Genomic DNA, 21,723 nt, shown 5'->3' with positions numbered 1-21,723 from the left:
GGTCAATATAAAGTTTTTATTTATATATATATATATATATATATATATATATATTTTTTTTTTTTTTGACAGAAATGTTAAAAGTAAACTGGCGATCACGATTTAAACAATTAGCCTGTTTTTCCTGTAAAGATAAGTTATTGGTAATTTTGAAATGCATATGATTATTTTTTTTCTCTCTCTAAAGAACAGTTAATACACAGTACATCAAGACATAATATTTCACTAATTTTCTTCATAGTCATTCGAGATCTGAATTTCATCTGCCTCCCTATTCAATTACATGCTATATGTATTTTCAAGCTTTGTGAAACTCCAACTTATTTAACTGGTGTTTAGTGTTGCTTAATAAAACATGAGGCAAAGTGATTATGAACCCTCAAATGTAATAAATTATAATGACACTAGATTCATAACTTCATATTCTCTAAACTGTTATTATTAAATAAATGACACCCACAGGCTGGTTTAACTGAAAGTTTTATTTTAAAAGTAAATAAAGACAAGTAAAGAATAATTGTGATAAATGCACACCATTAGAGTGTCTTTGATAAATAACTATTGCATTGCATGTCAACACCATAGGTCAAAGTATACACTCACAGTAGCAGCAATAGAGGTGTAGTCAAGATTGTCTTGAGATGTCTTGAAACCAAGACCACAAGATCAAGACCCCACATGTGGAAAATACCCCTGTTCATTAACAAATCAAAATATTGTAATATGATAAGAATTTTCATTGAAAACATGGCTGGCCTAAATTGCTTTGTGATGATAGGGGTCAATAGTATGAATTCAAATATCATTTTACATCATTTTCATTTTAAAGGGTTTGCAGATTCGTAGGCATGGTTATGTACTTTAATATTGTATGTTAAAATTCACATTTTTAGAAAGTTAGCAGTCTAGCTAACTTGGGAAATGGGAAATAGTATTTAAAAAAACATGTAAAAGACAATGTGACTAACTTATCTATTGAATGATGATGTTGTGCTACACTTATTAACGTGTGACATATTTTGCAGGTTGCTCTCCATTTCTTATTTTTAGAATCTTCTTCAAAATTTTCAAATGCAAATTTTACCACTGCAGGCTCTGACATTTTCCAGACTGTTATATAGAGAAAACAGTCCAGTTTTACGAGAAGCCTTCGTAATCCAAATATATAAGTGAAGGGACTTGAATTGGCTAGTACACAACAATTGATGTCTGCATGGCATTAGTCTGATTTTCACTGCATGCACATAATAATTATGTATACTATTAAACTATTCAAACAGCTATGCATAAAGTTATGCACTGAAAATAACAGTGAAGACACAAAGCAAGAAAAAATGCTGATGTGAAATATTTGCAATAATTGAAAATCACATTTTGAAAGAACTGATTAATTGAAATTAGTCTGACTTCACAAAAGCATGGTTCATTGAGAAATGTGTTTCATATGCATCATTATTCTAACAAAATAATACTGTTTATTTTTTAAAATCGCAGACATGACAGCTGAGCGCATAAATGCAACGACCAATCAGAGGCGTTTAAGTCACCGGCTCAGCCGTTGCTCACAGACTGAGTTCTGTTTACAGCCGCACTCTTAAGCAAAGAGTAAAAACGATGTAAATAAAAAATGTATTGTGCAATTATGACAGCTTTATTAGAATGAGAGTTTTATGGAGAGTGCAGAACTCAGTGAGCTTGCGTTTAACGGAAGTGATTGACAGCGTCAGTGATTATAAATGGAGCGCGTTTGTAAATTTGTCTTAACTTAGGCTACTAATGAATAAATAGAACGAACTAATTCAGGAACACAGTTATCCGCATGTTTGGAATGTGTAGCTGCATAAATATGGCATGCAATAAAATTATGGTAATAGATCTTTATTATTAGCGATTTCAATATCAGGGGAAAAAAATCTTTATTTATGATTTTAGTCATAATGATTCAGCCCAACTCCCTCCAATAAAAGACCTCGCAATGTAATGTTGTGACCCAGAACCAGACCACGTTTAAATGGTCTCTAGACGTCTTGAGATCAAGTCCACAAGATGAATACCCCGCCTCTGTGCAGCAAGTGTCGACATACATTATTCATATACAATACAGCCCCTATCTACTTGAACGGGGAAAGACCGAAATTTCCCAAAAGGTTTGTCAAGAGTACGATCAAATAACATATTTAAAATCAGCAGTAAAATCGGACAACAATTGTATCATTTATCGTGCTTCTTCAACTCGGATCACGCTAAAAAAAAATGCTATTTGTCAAGCTTGTCCAGTTGATGCGCATGCGTGATCTTGCGTTGACAGACAGGCGATGTCTGTAGCTGAAAGCTGATTGGCTCTTTTACCTGTAAGGCGGGACTTCCTTTACTACATGCTCCGTCTCGGGCAAAATACTCTTCGGTGCTACACACTGATCTATATATATATATATATATAGATATATATATATATATATATATATATATATATATATATATATATATAATATATATAGTTATATATATATAGATCAGTGGTGCTACACAACATCCACCCCACAGATATTTTGATTTTTACGTTTAAAATAAGATTGTTTTTTGTAAAACTATAGAAAAGTCAATGTGTTCTCTGTTTTAGTCAAACTGTAAATGGGGTTAGTCCATACACGTAAAAATACAAAAGTTTAAAAAGTAAAACCACAAGTGTTTACAAGATTTTACTGTTGTAAAATCAGGGATGGCGTTAAAGCGTTTGCAAGATTACAGGATTTATCGAAGTTTTCAAACAGCATATCATTTTACACACATGGCAAGTAAGTGAGATCTAAATCATTTTAACGCATAATGTTTACATCTTGTGGTTATAATTTTGAAAATGTATAGTTTAACGTTTATGCACTGGCCACATTTTCTTGCTTTGTATGTGCCTCGCTTTAACCCAGATTTTAATAATTTATATTTAAATTAGTATAAATGTTTTTGTGGTAATCAACATTATGCGACAAATGCCGTTCGTGTTTTACTTGTTTTGAACCCGAAATATTTGTAAAAAAAAAAAAAAATCCGGTTAGGAAAAATATAATGTATATTTTTAAATATAAGACAACTGTTGTTTTTCTAGTTTTGATAAAACATGACCCTAAAATAAATTAATAAATCATTATAAAAACATTGGAATGTGCACGCAGACAGACTACTTGTATTACAAATTAGAATTAATGAAAGAAATTTGAACGGCCAAAAGATGTAGAAAAGGAAGTCCCGCCTAACAGATTAAAGAGCCAAACATCTTTTAGATACTCGAACATCTAAATTACAGAATTTACTGAATAACAATTCAAAAGTGACTAAGGCTGTATTAGATTACCTAATAACAACGGCTGTGTCTCGTTTGGAAGGTTGTGTGTGGTTGTGTCCTCTGGAGGTCGCATTAAACCGCCACATGCGTCATCGAGGCTGTCTTGTTTCATAAAAGCGAGTAGGACTCTCCGAAATGCGACCGTCTTTCACGGGAATTCGGAGGATGCATGAGGTACCCCCTTCGTGGGTAATCACAACCCACAATTCTTTGCCTCAACTGAAATGTCTAAAAACATTATGTTTATTTGATGTTAATATGATGTTCAAATGCAAGTAATGTTGATTCCCAAGTTGAAGTACCTCAGTAGATGAGTGCAGAGTATATAATATGTATAAATATATTAATATATAATTAAAATAGAGTATTAGACTAAAAGTACACCTGTGAAATCTATTTTATTTTCTCTTTACTTCATTATAACTCTCCTAAAATGTACCTCATGCATTCCCTTCCAGGAATTTGTCCCCTTTTCACTCGCTTGCAAAGCGCTTGCATTTGTTAAAGAGTGGTGTGCTGTCATAGCAACCGTGTTCCGTTCCCGTTTGTGCTACAAATGAAATATTGTTTAAACAAGGCTTGTTTAAAGGAGGACTCTCGGTATACTGCAGCCTTCAAAGGACGTGTCCTACCTAGCATGCAGCCTTCGAAACTAGACACAGCTAACAGGTCTGACTAGAAGAATCTTTTCTATCATTTTGTGTCCTTTCATCAATGCCTCATACTCATCCCAGTAGGTGGCAGAAATTCACCTAAGCTGGTTTGCCAACCGCCAATAAATCTAAAGAAGAAGATACAGCAATCGCCTGCCAGTCAACCCGGGAACAGGCATGTGCAGTAGATGGACCAGCCTGAAAAAAAAATGGCTTTTTTTGTGTGTGATCTGTGGAAACGAAGCACCATTGTTGTCAGATTTTACTGCTGATTTGAAATATGTTCTTTGATCGTAATCTTGACCAACTGTTTTTAAGATTTCTGACTTTCCCCATTCAATTAGATAGGAGCTGTACTTTTATGCCGCTTGTTTACATTGAGGGTCCCAAAGATGGACGTCGATTGGACTGACTTGCCCTGAAAGGGACTTTGGCTGAAGTCATTCGTTCTCCTGTTTTCGGTCTCCACTCGGTCTCATTAAAGTATTAAAGATATCTTAGAACCCTGTGTCACATATACGCTCACACAAGGTATATGTTCTATTATGATTTATTGAGAGCAACAGCTCACTCAATACCATGTGCAATACTTCCGGCATCTCACAACACTCACCACTCGAGTCGCACACCTTACGTCATACACTCCCCAAAGCCTTATGGGTAATGTAGTATTAAACATCCCAACACACCCTGATTAAGGCTTTTTAGCCGAAATGCATTGGCCAACAACATATTTATATGATGTTATAAGTCCAGTTGAATAAAGGTGTTTTTTTTAATCTTCACCATGTGAGTGCCTTGGATTTTTCTCTTTTTCCCCCCTTAATATTTTAATACCATTTTAGATTCTGGTTCAGAACAAACTTTCCATTTTTATCTTCATAAGTCTCTGTGGTTAAATCCCAGATATTGGGATCTCAGTATTGCTCCAATCTGTAAATTGTTAAATTTTCAATGGCGAAAAGCGAATGTGGGACACAACTTGAAGCTAGATTTTCTTGTCCAACAAAACAAACATCTGAAGTACAAATAATGTTGAAACTAGAACTTTACTTTTATTTATTCAAATTAAAACAATAATGTCAAAATCTTCATTTTCAAGAGTCCAAAAATGCACTATTATTACATATAAGTGCCATATGTGGCTCTTCAGTGAGTGCACTACCTTGATCTAATTTTTGGATTTCAGAAATGTACATCTGCAAAGCTCTGTAATGCATCATTGGGGGTTAAATCACTAAAGATGCTGAAACTCTACTGTATTTGTACTGACATTTATTTTACCAGATTAATCCCTTAAGATTAAAAATCTATTTTCTAAGAGAGATCTGGCTGCATAAAACAATTCAGCAATAAAGATACAACTTCAAACAAGGGACAGTCGATACAGGCACAGATGTAGTAAGCCTAACTATGCAGTAACAAACTGACACTGACCTAAGTTCTGGTATGAAAATATCTTCATAGGTCTCCTAAATTCATTTAAAGGGACCAAACATTGCAGTCTCAAATTTTGCTGAAGAGTATTTCAAGACGAGGGAGCAGCAAAAGAAAAAGCCTTTTTTTCCCCTTCCAAATTCTGTTCTCACTTTACTAATGCAGGTAATAAATCTTCCGATCGTAAGCAATAATGTAAATTGCTTTGGATTTCAACAAGTTGTAAGATATAATGGTAACAAACCAACCAGTGCTTTATAAATAAATACATACCAATGCAAAAACCTATGCATATTAATGAAGGCCAGTCAAACTTTGCATACAGTACACAATGAGTACATCCTGTAATGAATCAGGACACCATGATAAACTGTCTTGTATATGTAATGATGCAGCTGAAGCATTTCTGTACAAAATATCACCATAATCTAATACAGGTAAAAAGTAGCAGCAACAAGTTTTTTCTAATATTTAAAGAAAAACAAGACTTATTTTTAAAATAGAATCCCAACCTCACTCTCAAATTATCAATGTGTGGTTTAAAGGTCAGGCTATTATCTAATAAAATTCCTAAAGGATTAAAGGTGGACACAATCTCAATTTTAGCCCTTTGAACAGTCTTTATTGGAATTAAGTCATTCTGAGATATTTTTGATTGAGTAAAAATCATACATTTGGGTTTGTCTGGGTTTAAATACTGAAGTTGGTTTTCTATTTTTTCAAAAGATAACTGTAAAATTTACAAAGCAGTTTTCAATTTAAAAGCAGAACCACAAATAACTATGGAATGATATTCCGGACATTATTCAAAAGGAATTGCAAATTGTATTTGCAATTGCGTTTTCAATTTGTGGACGCATAAAATGTGACATAATCCAAACGCAATTGCAAATCGCGCATTACGGTTTGCATTTTCGTTTAAGCGAACGCACAGTGACTGCCAAATTTCAAATGGAAAAGCAAAGTCCGTTTGCAACTGTGTTTCCCATATCTTACGAGTTTTGGCCCTGTCATATTTAAATAGCAATTTCAATTACCACGTCTGCTTTTTCACTTTCTCAGCGTTGCGTATGTAGCCAGCCAAAACTCAAATGGAATACTTTTTTTTTTTTTTTTTTTTATTGCAATATTAACAAACAGAACAAGACGATACATACAAGAAATATAAACAATCTTTCAAAACAAAAGAGAAATGATGGTTCAGAATACATTAAGAGAGGAAATGTGAAAGAAATTTAAATATATTCAACAATAGTCTAAAAAGAAAAGAGAGTAAGAGAAGAAAGGAAAAAAAAAAGAAGAGGGCACAAAAGAAAAAACATTAAGAGAGAATATTAAACATGGCACTAATTCTGGATGTTTTCATTGCTTTCTTGTTAACAGAAGTTGAAATTGTATTTAAATACATCTTCAGTTCTTCTTTGAAAAAGCTAAAGTGGGGTTTACTTTTCATATATTTACATTTATGGATATGAAACTTTCCAATATATAAAAGAAGGTTTATACAAAAACATGCATTAATTAGATTCTTGTCTTTAACATAAAATCCAAAAAGAATGTGTCTATATGATAAAGAAAAGTTACATAAAACCTTTTGGACAATCAGAGCATCAATATTGTTCCAGAAAGACCGAGTAAAAAGACATTCCCAAAACAAATGATCAACAGTTTCAGAGGAGGCTTCACAAAAGAGCAGGAAGTATCAATATCATTTCTAAATTTCTTTAAAAAGTATTTAACTGGATAAAATCTATGAATAATTTTATAGGATATTTCTTTAACTTTATTAGTTAGAAAGAATTTCTGAGGATGTGACCAAACATATGACCATTTAATATCATCAAAAGGTTATTCCAATAAGAAATGGAGGAAGGAATTGAAGTAACAGGGTCCAAAAATAATGACCTAATTTTATAATTGGATTTATGTATTGAAAAACAAATAGAACCAACCACAGTAGATTCAGGGCTAGGGGAGAAACAGAAGTCACTGTAGCACTATTATTGTTTCTAAACAGCATACAGATTTCCAAAGAGATGGCCTTGAAAACTATATTAAATTCTTTACTAGATACTGGGAATTGGTATCCTGAAACAAAATCGGAATAATTAAATAAATTACCTTCACTATCAAATAGCTGGTTTACTAATATCACCCCATTATTGAACCAGTTTTCAAGAAATAAAGATTTCCTCTTATGAAGAATATTACAGTTGGTTCCAAATTAAAAAATTGTGTGGCGAGAAATTATGCTTGTAAATAATTTTCCAAGCCATAAGCATCTGCTGATGATAATTGGAAAGTTTGACAGGAAGTTTACTAATTGAATAATTGCACATTAAAAGAAAATGTATACCTCCTAATTGAGAAAAATATATCTTGGGATTATACTCCAAATAGAAGATTGATTGTGAAGGAAACGTTTAAGCCAATTAATTTTCAAGGTATTGTTAAGAGAATCAAAATCAATGAAATTTAAGCCACCTTTATTATAAGAATTCAAAATAACTGATTTTCTAATACTCAAATGGAATACTAATTCCTTAGTATTTCCATTTCCGATACCTTACACAGAAACCTGTCAATCAGGGTCAAGGGTGGATTATGCTATGGAGCGTGTTTGTCTTGGGAAGTGACGTCACTCACAGTCGACGGTCAAGAGGTGATGCCCTGAACAGATGCCGGTTTATCAAATCAAATCAAATCACTTTATTGTCACACTACCATGTACACAAGTGCAACAGTAGGTGAAATTCTTGTGTGCAGTTCGAGCAACATAGCAGTCATGACAGTGACGAGACATATACCAATTACAGTAAACAACATACTTACACAAAACAATTTACAAATCAAATGTACACATACTTACACAACACAATAATTATATACAATGTACAGTAAACAATACACACAATATACAATACAATAAGTAGGAGTATATGAAATATATATATATCTATGAAGTAGTATATTGAGGAGAATATGTTGACAGTCCAGTGTGAGATTATAGATGAATAAAGTGCAGTGCTAATTATTGATCCTGATAGACTGTGAGTGATGTCACTTCCCAAGACAAACACGCTCCATAGCATAATCCCACCCTTGACCCTGATTGACAGGTTTCCGTGTAAGGCATCGGAAATGGAAATACTAAGGGAATTAGTATTCCATTTGAGTTTTGGCTGGCTACATACGCGACGCTGAGAAAGTGAAAAAGCAGACGTGGTAATTGAAATTGCTATTTAAATATGACAGGGCCAAAACTCCTAAGATATGGGAAACACAGTTGCAAACGGACTTTGCTTTTCCATTTGAAATTTGGCAGTCACTGTGCGTTCGCTTAAACGAAAATGCAAACGGTAATGCGCGATTTGCAATTGCGTTTGGATTATGTCACATTTTATGCGTCCACAAATTGAAAACGCAATTGCAAATACAATTTGCAATTCCTTTTGAATAATGTCCGGAATATCATTCCATAAATAACCAAATCATCATCTTAAAAATTTAAATTTGCATCATGAACATTAGATCCCAAATTGTTAATATAAATAATAAACTATAGGAACCCAACACTGAACCTTGTGGGACCCCTTTACAAACAGATAAAATATATGAATTCAGATGAAAAAAGTCTACCAGATTTAACACACGGTTGATTCTGCAAGATAATTAATAAACTGCTTGATCAGACAATCCATTCTTAGACAGTATTTGTACAGTAGCATTACATTGTGATCCACTGATTCAAAAGCTTTAGAATAGTGAATAGTATCAATCACTACCTTTGTGACCACAGTTATGGTACTATGATGCTTTCTAAAACCAGACTGAACATTTTTTAAAAGAGCACAGCTTTCCAAATACTCCTTTAGTTGGTTACCTATCAAGGTCTCCAGGATCTTAACTAGAACAGACAGATTTGATATTGGTCTAATTATTCATAAGTGAGGGCTCACCACATTTTAACAGTGGACAAACAAATGCCTTTTTCTAAATTCTAGGAATTGTATTATTGATCAAAGTAAGATTAACAAGATAAGATTACATTCTGCAGAATGTAAAAAAAAAAAAAAAAGGATCCAGGCCATTTGCACCTGCTGTTTTTTTAGGGTTAGGATTTTGAATTGCTTTATGCATCTCACCAACTGAAAAAACTACAAAATTAAACCGACTCCACAACACATTATGCTTTTTCTACAATAAAAGTGACTCTTGAAAATTTATATTTGGACACATTATTGTTTTTCTGTGAATAAATATTGGTACATTTCTAATTTCAACATTACACTGTTTCGACCTAGCAGTTAATGCATAGAGCCACACTGAGAACCCCATATCTCTGGGATTTAACCATATAGAACCTTATAAATGAAGATACCAAAAATACCTATTTCAAAAATAATATAACACTGTCTGCTACCTTTCTAAGGTCATTATATTTTCTTGACCTGTACTTTTGCTCAAAATTCAGAGGCTACATTTTTTATTTTGACTCGCCTCTATAAAAGAATGCATTACTCAGTAAATATTTATCCATGGCATTTCACATTTTGGCTTTCATCATCATTTCTTAAGTCTTAAGTAATCTTAAGTTTTAACAAAATAATTGTTTTTAGATGAGGAAGTTCTGGAAATTTGGTTGATTTGACAGAATAACCCTACCCTGCTTAATGTCTTTTCACAAGTCTAATTTTGACTGATCTGCAGAAATGTTTATTTAACCCTTTAAGCTCTGAAGATCTTATTAAAGATTCCCTGTTTTACTGGCATGCCCAAAATTGAAGGCACATAACTCAACAAAAAATATTTAAAATATATTTTATAAATAAAAATAGTTTGCTATAATTTTTAAAGAAAACTATTCCAAATGTATAATTTTCTTTTAACATTTTATAATCCCATTTTCTCCCAATTTGGAATGCCCAACTCCCACTACTTACTAGGTCCTCGTGGTGGCGCGGTTACTCACCTCAATCCGTGTGGCAGAGGACAAGTCACTGTTGCCTCCACTTCTGAGACCGTCAATCCATACATTTTAACATGTGGTGCATTGTGCTTGACATTGGGGAGATTCCCAGCATGTGGAGGCTAATGCTACACTCTGTGATCCGCACACAATTTAACGCCCCATTTAGAGGGGCGCTAAATTGGGTTACCCCATGTGACTATCTCTCCCTAGGAACTGGACCAATTTGGTTGCTTAGGTGACCTGGCTGGAGTCACTCAGCACACCCTGGATTCGAACTTACGACTAGTTAGTGTCAACATTCGCTGAGATACCCAGGCCCACCTTTCATAATTTTTTAATCAATTGATTATAATAAATTCTGAGAGTCTCTGACTAAGAAACTGCTGAGAAATAAAAAACAGAAAGAAAACGTATTTTTCTGATTTGAAATTATAAATCTCATGGTGTAAATAAGGTAGCTCTGAAATTTTTTTTTTGGATTTGTTTTGTTCCCAATCATGTCAACTGTAACTGTATGTAATTTTATGTTGATACAACAAAGCAATCAAAAGTTATAGCATTTTAACGCAGAGGCAACTGAGATTCATCCTCCACCACCCAGATTGAGGCGAGTCACTACGCCACCATGAGGACTTAGAGTGCATTGGGAATTGGGCTTGCCAAATTGTGGAGAAAAGGGGAGAAATACAAATATTTAAACATAAAAATAAGTAAATAAATAATCAAAACTGAACACTTCTGATTTATCTGCAAATTTCAAAGCACTTGTTCAGTTTTGGTCATAATACCTACATACAATATAAAGTACAGCTTCTAAGCTTTGAAACGATACCTATTTTGTTTCATTGGTCAAGACTGTATTTATTTATATTTTGATAATTCTTTTTTAATTCAGCTTAAAGGATTAATCCATGAAATTGTGAATAACTCTCTGCATTAACTTGCATTGACCATGATTGGTCTTGAATCTTAATATTTGAATAGAATTTCTTGTCCTTTCACCAACGTCAATGGTTGAATTGGAAAATGGATTTCTGGATTATGCCTCAGCTCAAGAGTACAATGGGACTCAGGCGATTTGGATCAAGGTTTTGTTGGACTCATCTTCTCATGCTTTATAGAAGATAAACATATAACTATTTGTCATTTTGCTTTTTATTTAGTGACTGTAGCGATTTCTCACAAGGATGACACGTAGAACTGCTTCTTGGCTTCAAGGTAAGACCTTTTTAATATACACTCAATATATATACAGCAGACACTATACGCAATATATACAGCAGACTTTCTTAACAGATGCTGGTTTGGGTGTAGGCACTCTCTCCTGAGGCTCTGTGGCTGCTGCTCTTTTATGCCGCTCTCCCCATGCTTACTGCAATTAGACACAGGTGTTAGACATAATTTAGCTCAGGTGTAAGCGCCCTTACCGTTTTTCTCTCCCGGACGGGCGCTTGACCACGCCCCCGCTGCCACAGTGACATACAGAATACTCACTGTAATGTTAATTGATATCATGCATTGTGTCCTCTCTTGTGTCTTTACCTCAATTAAACAACATTCTGTCTTCTAGCTTGTAGATTATTTTTTCCATGATGTGTTTGTCGGTTTCTCTTGTAGACTGGTAGAGTTTTGTACCAGTCAGTACAAGCCCAAAAAGGCTCTGAGTAAGTAAACGCTTCTCATTTGTATCGCGTGTTTTACAGCAAAAATAAAATATAGATTGTACATGTGCATTTTACCATTGCTTTTTTTCCTTTTTCTTGAGAAATATCTAAAGGAGTTTTTAAAGAGGTCAAATCACACATAATTTTGTTTTTCTTGACCATTTTGTTTCTACCATCTGTTTTACCTGTTTACGTTTTACTACTAAGGCATAAAGCAACGGCACCCTTCGCATGTGAAATAGTCATATTTATGAGGATACAATATAGTTTTAACTGCATCATCCTTCAACAACAACCTCTTTGCAAAACCTCCATTGCATTGTGACAGAGTTAGACTTACAGTGGTTGAAAGTTACAGATTACAGCCCTTTTTCCATCTCATATGATCAGGTATGAGTGGATTGAAATCCCAATCCACGTGGTCCCACATGAAGCCATTGGGAATGTCTGTCTGGTGTCTGCTGTGGATCTGCCGAGATTCCTCTGTCAGGAAGAACAGGATACATACAGAAGAATTCACAGGACAGTCCATTCCCTGCTTTAACATCATGGCTGCTCAGGATTTCATGTTATCTGTAAAATAAGGGTCTGCCAATTATTGTTTGATCTCAAGCTATTTTATTTTGTAGTTTAACTCATCTGGATCCTATTACAAAGATACATAATGGATCAGGTATTGTAGTTATTTTATCTACATCTGCATTTCCAGAATGAAATATAGGTGCCTGCAAGGCAGCAAAATAATAGTGTTAAAGTTTCAGGAAAGTTTAGGTTTTATGTTTTGCTTCTGTTTAAATGAAATGCTTATATCAGAGTCTGTTTTGCCATTTTTGTGACATTGAGCACGCATCTCATTTTCTGTCGGCTGTGCATGAGAATTTACACACAACACAGCACTGTAAAGAGTCATTGTTTAATAAAGTGTATAGGCAGCTGTAGATGGTTAAATAGACACAAGAAGACAAATTGCAATTCAGCAGAGCATTGTTGTATAAAGTATCTAATCGTTATAATGACCAAGTTCAGGTATGAAACTCTGAATGGTTTAAGCTGAAACTTGTTATCTGTTAGCCAATCAGTTTGCTCACATTTGATATGGCAAGCCAATCGACTCACTGTAAGCTGATAGGTTCTTTGACATCATCATGTAACCAATCAACTTGTGTACTCTCTCTTTGTCTAACATTTAAATTTGCTCAGTTTGCAAGTAAGCCAGTTTCACTGCAGCTCACTGAGAGAGTTTTACTTCCAGAGAAACCCTCCTCCTCCCCAGTTTCACCGGTCTAGTTCTGCTAAATGGAGATTGTATTTATGTCTAATTGTGCAGCAGCATGTAATACATGCTTGATACAACATATCTTGTGTTTTTCTAATTGTGCATTAGCATGTCAACATGCTTAACTCATTATGTATGTGTATGTTCTAGCAGTAGCATGTCTCCGTATTTAATCTTTAGTAGCAGTAGCATAGCAGATCTAGTCCCTCAAGACCAATATACTATTAATATGTCATATCCAAATTAGAAATAAACATTCAGATAAATAATTCAGACCAGTTTATGATTCGATTGCGAATCACTTAGGCTATCACTATTATCGAGCTGCATGCAGTTTACAGCAGTTACAGCTGTTCTTTTTTGTGTAGTTCAGTTGCAAAAGCAATTAAAGAGTCTGGAAGAATGTATCTCTTCAAAATGTTGTTCAAAAGTGAAAGACAACCTAAATATTTATTCAAAAACTGTACTTAAGTACAAGAACAAAGTATTTGTACTTTGTTACTATCAATGTTGCTAAATAACATAACAAATGTATTCACTACAAATTACTAATTACTTCTCTAAAACTGTAATCAGATTACTGACTGATCAATAGTCTAAAATTACTATTTATATTTTCTAAAACACTTTTTACTGAAAACTTTATTTTTAGGCTGTCAATAGATAAAATCACGATCAATCTTATTTTTTTGTTGGTACTATGACTAATCTACCATAATTCAAGAATTTCTTGAATTGTTCCTGTAAATATGCATTGCTTTTCTCTTAAATTGTATAAAAATGAAGATGTTATATATTACCACTCACTGGCCATTTTATTAGGTACACTTGTACACCTACTTATTCATGTGAATATCTAATCAGCTAATCTTGTGAATGTTCACATCAACCATCAGAATGGGAAAAACATGTGATCTGAGTGATTTGGACTGTGGCATGATTGTTGGTGCCAGACAGGCTGGTTTGAATATTTCTGTAACTGCTGATGTCCTGGGATTTTCACACACAACAGTCTATAGAGCAGGGGTATCAAACTCATTTTGGGTCACTGGCCTGATTGGACCTAGCGACATTGCTTGGGGGATGAAATTTATATTTATAAATGATCTATACTGTGTGTATATGTATATATAAATATATATATATATATATGTATACACATATACGTGCAGTTGAAGTCAGAAGTTTAAATACACCGTAGCCAAATAGTAGATGTCCTAAACGACTTGCCAAAACTAGAGTTTGCTACTATGAATTCTAAAAAATGTTTTTTAATTACTTTACCCCTAAATGTATGTAAACTTCTGACTTCAACTGTATATAAATACACCGATCAGCCACAACATTAAAACCACCTGCCTAATATTGTGTAGGTTCCCCTCGTGCCTGCAAAAACAGCTCCAGCCCGCATCTCAGATTAGCATTCCACACGCTCTTTGGCCTCAATAAACTAAAACCGAACATAAACGCTAAGAAACTAAAACTTACTTAAAATGAACAATAGTTCAGTGGGACGGGAACAATGCAACAGTTATTAAATCTAATAGTTATAGATTGGACCTGTCCATGTTGTCATTATTTTCATGAGAGGAACTTCACTGTGGGAATATGTGGCCATGGAACTTGTGTCACCCTCGGACCGTGTGTCATTCGCTGATACACGTAACTGTGAACGTTGAATGTCCCGCGCCACTAAAAGAAATTCCACTGATCCTGCATACATGCAACACTTGAGGCTGATGGGATACAACAACATTATTGATGATGTCATCACAGTCAGTTACATTTTGAAAGGCGGAAGATTCTATCAACGCGTCAATGGGAGAAACTTTAATATGAAATGTATTAAAGTAAAACGTGTACATATAGATGGATTTATATGTTAAGTGATCCAAGCTGTAGAAAATGTATACATTTGCAGAAAAAAAAGAGGAGGAATGCCAATGCAGCGCTGCCTTGCAAGCACCATAATGATGATAAAAATGATTATCTTGTATATGTTGTGGGAAAACCCTGTTTATTTCACAAATGGCAAAATGTAAAAACTTTTTGACAGTTTTGAAATCTGATTTGTAAAGGTCTTGGTCATTTTGTGTGTGTTCTCAGTGTTCACTACAAACCTGTGCAGTCAGATGTCGGCTATAAGCGGCCCACTGCTACAGTGGCTGGAAGATCGACTGGAACAAAATAATCGAAATATCATCGAACATCAGAAAGATAAAGAACAACTGACACAAGAACTGGCTTCATTATGAGGAAAATAAAAGACTGCATTCTTTAAAAACTGACTTATTTCAGTTCCCAGTTTTTGCACTGAAAGCACTGGCCTTTCTGCCTACTGCGCTCCTCTCATCAGAAATCACTGGCAGAGCACAGATGGGATGTCTGTAATTCCCCATTTTTGTGACCTCAGCACATTTCTGATCACTGTCTGACAGTGACATGCGGTGATGTCTTAAAGAGTCTAGGCACTGAGTTATGAAAGCCAGATTACCTGATTTATTGTTTAAGCTAATAATACGTAATAACAGTGAACGTTACGCACAAGCGCGGCATATCAAGAAATGTACAAATCAGGATGTATATCGTGTACTCTCTCTCTCTCTCTCTCTCTCTCTCTCACACACACACACACACATACACACACACAAGTGCGTAAACAGTGAACGTTATGCATTTATCAGATCCTTCAAATCCTCACGGTTTTCCTTTACCTTTTCATTGTGGTAGGTTATATTCAGCTTCCTTTGCTCGTCAAGTGCAAGGTCGATCCGAGATTTTCCAAAGGTTTTCAGTGTAATTTGACACTGGATGTGAGCTGACGACTTTTCATGCTTGGTTAAAGCTGCGGGCAGGTTGTTCAAATCACAATATCCCGCTGAAGTCCAAACAGTCTGACTGGTTGAAAAAAGCAGGGATAGCAGTACAGCCGCTGATTGTTAGCACAGCCACATAGCCAATCTTTTCTTACATACCAATCAGTTTGAAATGATCGGATACTTTTTGGGCCCTTTTGCTGTACTAGTCCATCTAAGGCTGGCATAGACCTCCCTCTTGCAATTAAGTCCTATTTTGAATTAAAATCGAGCTTGGAAAAATTTCTTAATTCCGTGATTACGGCCGGTGCTGTCATTTTGAATTTTGTGGGGATTAGGCATGTACACTAGCTGTGGTGTAATGACGTTAGCTACGCAAATGTCCAGGAATATCTCGATTTTAATTGGTCCATGTCTGATACGTAACGGAGATGATTACGGGCATAACATATTTACGTCAAAAGGCACAGCAGATTTGTGCTTTTTGCCGTACATGTTAAAGAATACAGGATCGAGCGCGCATGCTAACATGGGTTTTCCGCGTGTCGCCTGCAATGAATGGACCGTAAAAGCACTGCTTATTCTACCATTTGTTTTTAGTTGATTATGCGTAACTGCTACATTTGTCATCATAACGTCTAAACAATTGGAATAACACACATATTGCATATATAAATCACAAGAATAAAAAGTAAAAATCCAAATACAAGTTTATTATTTAATAAATATTTTATTTTTGAATTTTGGCAGGGTAGGCAGTGCCTAGTTTGCCTACCCAGACCGCACGTCAGTGCTGTCTGAGTGCTTCTACACAGAAATTTGAATTATTAATGCATTTGCCTCTATGGCCCACTCTGCCCTCATGAACTGTTCGGTTTTACACTTTTCTAGCTCAGTTTCCTTTCAGTTATGTTTTGTCAACAGTATAGGCCTACACTATGTGGCCTAACGGATATGAACCGCCCCTTCTAATGAATAGGTCTGGTTTTTACAGTAAATCTTTGCCAGGACAAATCTCAATACAACTCCATACAAAGCTGAAAGCACACAATGTTAGAATATCACATGGTGTTGAATTACTGGAATAGCCAACCTGTTAATTAGAAGGATGTTTTTTCATACATAAAGTGTATATACAGTATATATATATATATATATATATATATATATATATATATATATATATATATATATATATATAGCATATTTTGTTGAAGCCCAGATCTGCATGATACAACATTCACTGGAAACTCTTAAAAATGTCAGTTTGTTCAGATGTGTCACATGCAGATGTTATTTTAAAAAGGTTCATTTGTTGATCTGTATCGCCAATTTGGTTTTATGGTCAACATAAATTTAGACTAAGAATGACAGATCTTATATGTTGGTGCTGTTTGTCCATAAGCTGTAAATCTCTGAATGTACCAACATTGCAGCCAATTTGAAAAGACAATGCAAAATAAAAGATGAATTTAAATGCACTTTCTTGTTTTAATTTAACAAAGCCATCATTGAATTCAGTGAATTATCTGTATTATATGTTTCTGTGAATGCCAAGTAGCTTCTCAGTCTAACAGTCCTGCGTAAAAGTAGAAAAGTTGTGATAAAAATGACTGTAATGAACTTTAAAAAACAAAATACTAAATTGTAAGAACTAAAACTTGATCTGATTCAAGGACCATAAGGTTTTACTGTAGGTTGATCATTTGTTTGACAACATAACCCTAACTGATGATTTCATAAATAATGAAATTTGTGTGTGTGGTTTATTTCCAGGTAAAAAAAATAAAAAAATTTACTACAGTTACACAGGGACATTTACATATACATACATTTACATTTATGCATTTAGCAGATGCTTTTATCCAAAGCGACTTACAGTGCACTTATTACAGGGACAATCCCCCAGAGCAACCTGGAGTTAAGTGCCTTACTCAAGGACACAATGGTGGTGGCTGTGGTGATCGAACCAGCGACCTTCTGATTAAGAGTTATGTGCTTTAGCCCACTACGCCACCACTACTCCATCCACATTCTTAGGCAATCCCGGAAATTGTCACATTTAATTTGAGACAAAAACTTATTTATAACTTTATTTATCTTACTTATTTTATAAGGTGATGAAAAAGTTTTTTAATAACTGTCCAGTAAGTGAAAGGATAAAAGTCCCCTGTTGTAGGGGCTAATGGCTCCTATAAAACAAATTTTTCTTTAGTGGGGCGAAATGTTCAAAGTGGGCTCACATTGACTGACACAGTGGAGATTAATTTGTTTATTGAAGACTTTGTTATATAATACCAGATGTGTTTGAAATTAACCAGAAATCGTGCACCCTTTTGTGAAGTAGTTATTTTTAGGAAGCATTATCTTAATTTTAAACTCATAAACGTATCTTGCTGTCTCAAAAATGTTTGCATTAGTTGAAAAATTTCACCCAATAATCACTACCTCTAAATCTACACAATATCACTACCCCATACAAATTCACACAAATGATGTTGCTCCAACAATATTCAATAAAAAAAATTTGATCTTGACACATTTTGTGACCAGAAAGGTGTGCTTTGAGCCCTGTTGTACCCTATACATTGAAAATGTACATATGTAAAACAATTATTATAAAAAATTACACATGCTTTCTTAAAATGTTGCACTCTGTTATGATTGTATAATTTCACAGGATGTTTCTAGGGAAAAATCCACTTTGAAAAGTTCTCAAATCTATCTATCTATCTATCTATCTATCTATCTATCTATCTATCTATCTATCTGTCTGTCTATCTGTCTATCTGTCTATCTATCTATCTATCTGTCTGTCTGTCTGTCTGTCTGTCTGTCTGTCTGTCTATCTGTCTGTCTATCTGTCTATCTATCTATCTATCTATCTATCTATCTATCTATCTATCTATCTTTCTGTCTGTCTATCTATCTATCTATCTATCTATCTATCTATCTATCTATCTATCTATCTATCTGTTTGTCTGTCTATCTATCTATCTATCTATCTATCTATCTATCTATCTATCTATCTATCTATCTATCTATCTATCTATCTATCTATCTAACTGTCTGTCTGTCTGTCTGTCTATCTATCTAACTGTCTGTCTGTCTGTCTGTCTGTCTGTCTGTCTATCTATCTATCTATCTATCTAACTTTATGTCTGTCTATCTATCTATCTATCTATCTATCTATCTATCTATCTATCTATCTATCTATCTATCTATCTATCTATCTATCTAACTTTATGTCTGTCTATCTATCTATCTATCTATCTATCTATCTATCTATCTATCTATCTATCTATCTATCTATCTATCTATCTATCTATCTAACTGTCTGTCTGTCTGTCTGTCTGTCTATCTATCTAACTGTCTGTCTGTCTGTCTGTCTGTCTGTCTATCTATCTATCTATCTATCTGTCTATCTATCTGTCTGTCTGTCTATCTAACTGTCTGTCTATCTATCTATCTATCTATCTATCTATCTATCTATCTATCTATCTATCTATCTATCTATCTATCTATCTATCTTTCTGTTTGTCTGTCTATCTATCTATCTTTCTGTTTGTCTGTCTGTCTATCTATCTATCTATCTGTTTGTCTGTCTGTCTATCTATCTATCTATCTATCTATCTATCTATCTATCTATCTATCTATCTATCTTTCTGTCTGTCTGTCTGTCTGTCTGTCTGTCTGTCTGTCTGTCTGTCTATCTATCTATCTATCTATCTATCTATCTATCTATCTTTCTGTTTGTCTGTCTATCTATCTATCTATCTATCTATCTATCTATCTATCTATCTATCTATCTATCTATCTATCTATCTATCTATCTATCTATCTATCTAACTGTCTGTCTGTCTGTCTGTCTATCTATCTAACTGTCTGTCTGTCTGTCTGTCTGTCTGTCTGTCTATCTATCTATCTGTCTATCTATCTGTCTGTCTGTCTGTCTGTCTGTCTGTCTATCTATCTATCTATCTATCTATCTATCTTTATGTCTGTCTATCTATCTATCTATCTATCTATCTATCTATCTATCTATCTATCTATCTATCTATCTATCTATCTATCTATCTATCTAACTGTCTGTCTGTCTGTCTGTCTATCTATCTAACTGTCTGTCTGTCTGTCTGTCTGTCTGTCTGTCTGTCTATCTATCTATCTATCTATCTATCTATCTATCTATCTATCTATCTATCTATCTATCTATCTACTGTTATTTTATTTCCTGCCACTAGATGGCTATATATGTCCCTGTTAAAGTGTAGAGCAATGTCAACAGTTTGTATTGACCACAGATTCTTTAAATCTCAGATTGTGAAACTGGCCATGCTGTGCAAACAAATTAAATATTCCTATCTAGTACTAAATACAGTTCATATGGTGTGCTTATTTTTTATAATATTAAGTGATGCAGTAGGAGTGACAAACAGCAGACAATCAGATCCTTTTACAACAAGGAAATCATAAAGTGCAACGTTTTGGCTATAAAATGACTAGTAGCTAATGGCCCTGGATGCTGATTGGTCAATAACACTTTTCTTCAACATCTAAACACTTTTACTATAGTGCATGACTTGTAAAGGAAGCAATACATTTTAATGTTTGGATTACATAAGCAACTACATTAACAAGCTTGTTCAAGCATGATAAGAAAGTAATAGAAGTACCACAAAATGTGCATTTTCATCTTTCATTAATAACATTATAAAGACGTAATTCTTTTATTTATGCAATATTGCCGTCTCAGTCCAGTACTAAATATGAATGATGCAGAAACACTGGTCCATGTGTTCATTTCCTCTACATTGGATTATTGTAATTCATTCTTCTTTGGTTTACCCACCAAGAAACTAAATCACCTACTGTACAATACATCCAAAATTCTGCAGCCAGTAAAACGTCTGCACACATCACTCACATTCTGCAACAGCTCCATTGGCTACCAATTACCTATCGCATTCAATACAAGATATTGTTGATAAAATTCAAGGCTCTTCAAACACTTGCTCCTCATTTCATCACTGAGTTGCTTCACTCTTATATTCCCACTTGGACAATATGGTCTACTGGTGCAAATTTCCTTTTTGTCCCGAAATTCAGGTTGTTTTCAATGGGAGGCCAATTATGACTGTTGCTCCTTGACTTTGGAATGCTCTCCAAAAATCCCTTTCTCCTCCTTTAAATCACATCTAAAAACTCATCACTTCACTCAGTGTTATCTCTTGACTGCTTGTTAGGGAGTTGTTTTTGTGTGTGTTATTGGTCCATTTGCTGTATTTAATGTATTTGCTCTATTGTAAAGTGACCTTGGGTTCAAGAAAGGTGCTATATAAAATAAATGTATTATTTTATCTCTATTTGCTTTTTTCTGACACTATCGGTTAGGTTTAAGGTTTAGGGTAGGGACATCAGTTTTATTGATTTAAAACTCAATAGATCTGTTTGGGAGAACATTTTACTCACTTTTAGTGCAACACAGTGGTCATTTCAACTGCTGCGATACATGAAATGAACTCGCAGAAATGTTACCACAGTTACGTAATTTTCATGAGATCAGGC

At 34.4% G+C, this 21,723-nt stretch overlaps 1 protein-coding gene across 1 annotated transcript; it reads left to right on the top strand.

Annotated features, from left to right (window-relative positions):
- The first annotated feature begins 3,977 nt into the window (after positions 1-3,977).
- On the top strand, positions 3,978-15,597 carry LOC127627584 (lys-63-specific deubiquitinase BRCC36-like). The gene is made up of 6 exons (XM_052104023.1): positions 3,978-4,009; positions 11,453-11,538; positions 12,018-12,066; positions 12,457-12,585; positions 12,693-12,739; positions 15,449-15,597. Exons 1-6 carry the CDS (start codon positions 3,978-3,980, stop codon positions 15,595-15,597), a joined length of 492 nt encoding a protein of 163 aa, XP_051959983.1.
- Positions 15,598-21,723: the final 6,126 nt, after the last annotated feature.

This window comes from Xyrauchen texanus, chromosome 34 (genome assembly GCF_025860055.1).
Source record: "Xyrauchen texanus isolate HMW12.3.18 chromosome 34, RBS_HiC_50CHRs, whole genome shotgun sequence".
Taxonomy (NCBI): domain Eukaryota; kingdom Metazoa; phylum Chordata; class Actinopteri; order Cypriniformes; family Catostomidae; genus Xyrauchen; species Xyrauchen texanus.
Note: the sequence above shows the minus strand (reverse complement) of the source record. Positions and strands in the feature narration are given on the sequence as shown.